The sequence below is a fragment of the Drosophila mojavensis genome, unplaced genomic scaffold (assembly GCF_018153725.1).
Source record: "Drosophila mojavensis isolate 15081-1352.22 unplaced genomic scaffold, ASM1815372v1 contig_74, whole genome shotgun sequence".
In the NCBI taxonomy this organism is placed as follows: domain Eukaryota; kingdom Metazoa; phylum Arthropoda; class Insecta; order Diptera; family Drosophilidae; genus Drosophila; species Drosophila mojavensis.
In genome coordinates, this window is record NW_025318899.1 from 15,095,150 (window position 1) to 15,099,474 (window position 4,325).

Consider the following 4,325-nt stretch of genomic DNA (forward strand, 5'->3'; position numbering starts at 1 on the left):
CTAAATAAAATTAATAATACGCTAATAATAATTACGCTAATAATTAATAATAATGCTATAAAATAAAAAATATGATCAATAATAATTTAGCTTCAAAATAGAAAAAAAAAAAAAAAAAAAAACCCTTAAGAGTTTAAGTGTCTAAGTCTAATCATCAGTTTAGTTTAATGCAGATATTTGTGAATCCATGAATTAATATATTATTCCATCTTTGCTTTCTGAAATTTATATCCAAATGCCCAGTTGTGGTTGGTAAAAACAAAATCTTATTTATTTAAATATATATTTTTAGATATATTTATATAAATAATATATGCATACATATTTATATAAATAATATACAACATATTTTTCAGCCCCAATTTTATATTAATAGCCCAAGACTCCCGCTGAAAACCGATTTCTCCATCGATAATAAAATATCAAATATATATATTATTTTCATATTAATTTATTTTGCTTGCATCTATTGAAACGCCAATCTTTAGGACAAATACTAAGAGCTAAAATAGAATACTTAATACAATAATAAAATCAAGCTAAGACTAAACAAATTTATGTACAATACATTGAGGGCTCTTCTCTTAAGGTGGGTTGGGTTTGTTATGTTTTTTTTTTTTTTTTTTTTTTTTTTTTTTGAGGGGGGCTGTTGCTATAAAATACAATTTGTGTTTAAGAGTGATTAAGATTTGGAAAACATATTTACAATTAGCGACTGTTGAACAAAAACTTTAAAAACTTTTCTCATTTTCATGTGGTAAAAATAATTTTTGGATTAGAGCTCAATTTTCTGTGTAAGTGTGTGTGTGTGTGTCATCGTGTGCGTGTGTGCGGCAGCTAGCTGTCTCTGTCTAACACTCTAAGCGCAGGCGCAGCTCTCAAACCTGTCCATAAAATGTTCAATTTCGACAGCGCAAATCGAATTCAAACCGCACACGAAAAAACTACAACAACAACAACAACAACAACACCAGCAAAAACAAATAGATGAAAAAATAACAACAACAACAACAACGACAACAGCGACAGCGGCAGCGACGACGAGGCAAATGAGTTGATTGCCTCTTTGGCTCCACCCACCAAGCAAACCACACTAGACACAGACAAAGCGCATGGCGCTGGCCGCATTGTGGGTCATAGCGAAACCACCAAACGGCGGCGAGTCACCGCCAATAGCGTTGAGCTTCTGCCGCTTGACGGCCACCGCGGCCTCTGTGGAAGATGTGGAGCTGTTGCTGTGACTGCTGCTGTGGCTGCTGCAACTGTTGCTGGTGTGCGCCGCACTGCACTCGGCCTCCAGCTGGCAAAACTTGCGACGCGGCGCCGTCTCGTGCTCATCCTGCAGACTGCACACGTCGCTGTCATTGAAGCTGTGCACCGAGCTGCGCGACGTTTTCATGCTCAGGTCCATGGGGCCGTCTTGGGCGGCAGCGGCGGCGGCGGCGGCTGCGGCTGCGGCCGCTGTGACTGTCTCGCCGCCAATGGAGCACACCGAGACAGGTGAAAGTGATTGCATCTTGGCTGTGAAGCTCAGCGGGCTGCTGCTCTGCGATTTGCTGGTCGGTGTGGGCGAGGCGCTGTTCGAGTGGGTGCTGCAGTTGGAGGCGGAGATGGAAATGGACGCAGCAGCGACTGGCAGCAGCTGCTCGGCCTCTGGCTCGGGCGGCGTGGCACGTATGGCAACTGGCGTGTGTATGGTGTGTGGACTCTGACTGTGGCTGAGGCTGGCGCTGTGACTGTGACTGTGGCTGTGGCTGTGGCTGAGCGTGAGGCTGTGCTGCGACTGCACGTCATCGTCGGCGCCCAGGCAGACGTCGATGGGCGACGCCGCTGGCTGTGGATGCTGCTGCTGATGCTGCTGGCGGACAGCAGTGGGCGGCGTATAACGGCTCTGTGAGTCGGCCGAGGCGGCAGAGTCGACGCTCTGGCGATGCTTGTACATCTCCTGCCGGTAGGCAGCATCCGCAGCAGCGGCCGCCGCGGCGCTGGCATGATAGCCCGGGAAGAGCAGATGCGGCGGCAGCTGGAACGCTGACTGTGGCGTGGCCATCATGCTGAAGAAGGGCAGCGCGGCGGCGGCAGCGGCAGCATCTGCGGGATGGCGTGCTCCAAAGTGCTCGGGCAAATGGTAGCCGGGATAGCCGAGCAGCGGTGGCAAGTGGGGATGACGCTGTTGATGCTGCTGCTGCTGGTGTTGCTGTTGCTGCTGATGCTGCTGTTGCTGCTGCTGCAGATGTGCGGCCAGATCACCAAATCCGGGTGAGCTCATGGGCGAGCCAGTGGCATGGCCAGGCGCCTTGCCGGCAGCGGCGGCGGCCGCCTGTTCGTGCTCCTGCAGCAGGCAATGGATCTTGAACCAATTGGAGCGGCGTCCGTAGCGCGAGCCGCCCTTGGACATGCCCACATTGTAGCACTTACGCAAGCGGCAGGCCTTGCATGTGGTGCGGTTCTTCTTGTCAATGATGCACTTGCCATCGTTCTTGCACTCGCTGATGGTGCTGATGTTGTTGTACGAGCGGCCGAAGAAGGACTGCAGAAGAGAGTGAGAGAGAGAGTGGGGAAGAGGGAAAGTTGGAATTAGTCAAAAGTGTTAAGGAAGCTAAACACAGTTGAGTGTATGGCTGTGTGTGTGTGGGGTGGAGAGCGAACTTACCTTGCAGCCCTCGCAGGTAAAGGCGCCAAAATGAAAGCCCGCTGCGGGCTCACCGCACACTTTGCACGTTTGATTCATCTGTAAAGCGAGAGACAGAGAGAGAGAGAGAGAGTTAGTTAAGTCCATTGAAGAGAGGGAGAGGAAGCTGAGGCACTTGAGCAGTTGCTAATGAAAGAGTTATCAGAATGAAAACGTTGATTGAATTCACTGCGGGCAGATTTCCCGTTTTGCTCATTTCATTCTCAACTTGTTGCACTTTTTTGTTGTTTTTTTTTTTATATAAATAATAATCCATTTAGCGCTGTGTGTAAACTAACCAAGTTGAACACCATCTTTGGCAGCTAGCCAATTCTGATCGATTGCGATTTGTAATTGTGTTGGGTTTTGTTTTCTTTGCGAATAGCTGTGCGTGTTCTGCGATTTTCCGGCACTTTTCGTTACGTTTTCCGCGTTCTGTTCGTTCGCTGTGCTGCTGTGCGACTGATGCTCGAACCGTGTCCAGCCCGAGAATTTATAGGAAATAGTTTTCAAGGCGACTGTTTGCGTATTTTTTTACGATCAGCTGCGTGGGCAGGCAAAAAACTTAAGCTGCCGGGGATTATGCAACCCTATTTGTGCAGGTAGAAACTCTTGTTGTTGTTTTTTTTTTTTTTCGTTCGTTTTCTTTTTACATGAAGTCATTATGCCTAAAAAATATGTAGAGAGTCCTAGGACCTTGACGTTGTGTCATAAAAATATGTTGGCAATTTTTTTGCGCCCAAAATAAAAATCATAAAATTTAAAAAAAGATGTTCGCCTGCACTGAACTCTCTCTGTATGTGTGTGTGGGTGTTTGTTTTATTTTTTTCGCATGAAATAGTAAAAAATCAAAGTAGTGCAAACAGAGCTCATAAAATATGCCGTCGGCTCAGCAAAAAAAAAAAAAACAGAAGACAAACACAAGAATAGAAAACGTGAATTGACTTTGGGTGTGGGCGCGTTTTTCCTCTTGATTTGATCTTGCGAACTTACCTTGGGTTCCGTTGGGTTTTCTGTGTGTGTTTGTGTTTTTTATAGCTGATGACTTTTTAATTGCACGTGGCAGTTCGTTGGGTTTAAGTTAAACTATTCACAACACTTTTTGCTTTTTCGTTTAGCACTGTTTGATCTTTGTGGATCAGTCTCTGTCTGTTTATGGTTTTTGTATTTGATTGGTGGCTGACACTCGCTGAACTGTAACTGTTTTTGCTTGCTTCGGCTTAAGATACACGCAACGCGCTCTGTACTCACGATGTGTGTAACTCACACCTGGGCTACTAGCTGACGACTGATTTCTTGCTCAGACTCGTCGCTGGCAAGAAGCATTTCTGTGTGTCGCTCGGTTGGCTAACTCCCAGTGTCTATATACACACACACATGCAACGGCAGTTAGCAGTACTCCAAACATATACACATACACTCTCACACACTAACCACCAGAAGTAGCAACGAGTTTTGTAGTCTCTCTCTCTGATAAATCACAGTCTCAGCATCTGACTCGATCGTGCTCATGCATTTAAAACCACCACCAACAGTAACAGCAACAACAACAGCAACAGCCAGAGTTCACTCAATTGTGCAGCGCTCTCACAACAACAGTTTACCTGAGTGACTGTTAAGGCGCTGTTAGCTGCTCTGTTAGTCTCTTGAATGA

General features: G+C 46.1%; 1 protein-coding gene across 2 annotated transcripts; it reads right to left on the reverse strand.

Annotated features, from left to right (window-relative positions):
- Positions 1 to 431: 431 nt before the first annotated feature.
- On the reverse strand, positions 432 to 3,991 carry LOC6582590 (zygotic gap protein knirps). 2 transcript variants are annotated; one of them, XM_002008254.4, is made up of 3 exons: positions 3,665 to 3,991; positions 2,654 to 2,731; positions 432 to 2,530 (listed from the first exon to the last, which is right to left on the reverse strand). In XM_002008254.4, exons 2-3 carry the CDS (start codon positions 2,729 to 2,731, stop codon positions 1,094 to 1,096), a joined length of 1,515 nt encoding a protein of 504 aa, XP_002008290.2. In that variant the 5' UTR covers positions 3,665 to 3,991; the 3' UTR covers positions 432 to 1,093. The 2 variants fall into 2 exon arrangements, with proteins under 2 accessions (XP_002008290.2, XP_015018006.1); XM_015162520.3 differs by lacking the exon at positions 3,665 to 3,991 and adding an exon at positions 2,971 to 3,301.
- Between the last annotated feature and the right edge of the window lie 334 nt (positions 3,992 to 4,325).

Coding starts and splice junctions, on each gene's coding strand:
- LOC6582590 (XM_015162520.3), bottom strand. Junction 2,531..2,653: donor TTACCTGCGAGGGCTGCAAG/GTAAGTTCGCTC, acceptor TCTCTTCTGCAG/TCCTTCTTCGGCCGCTCGTA.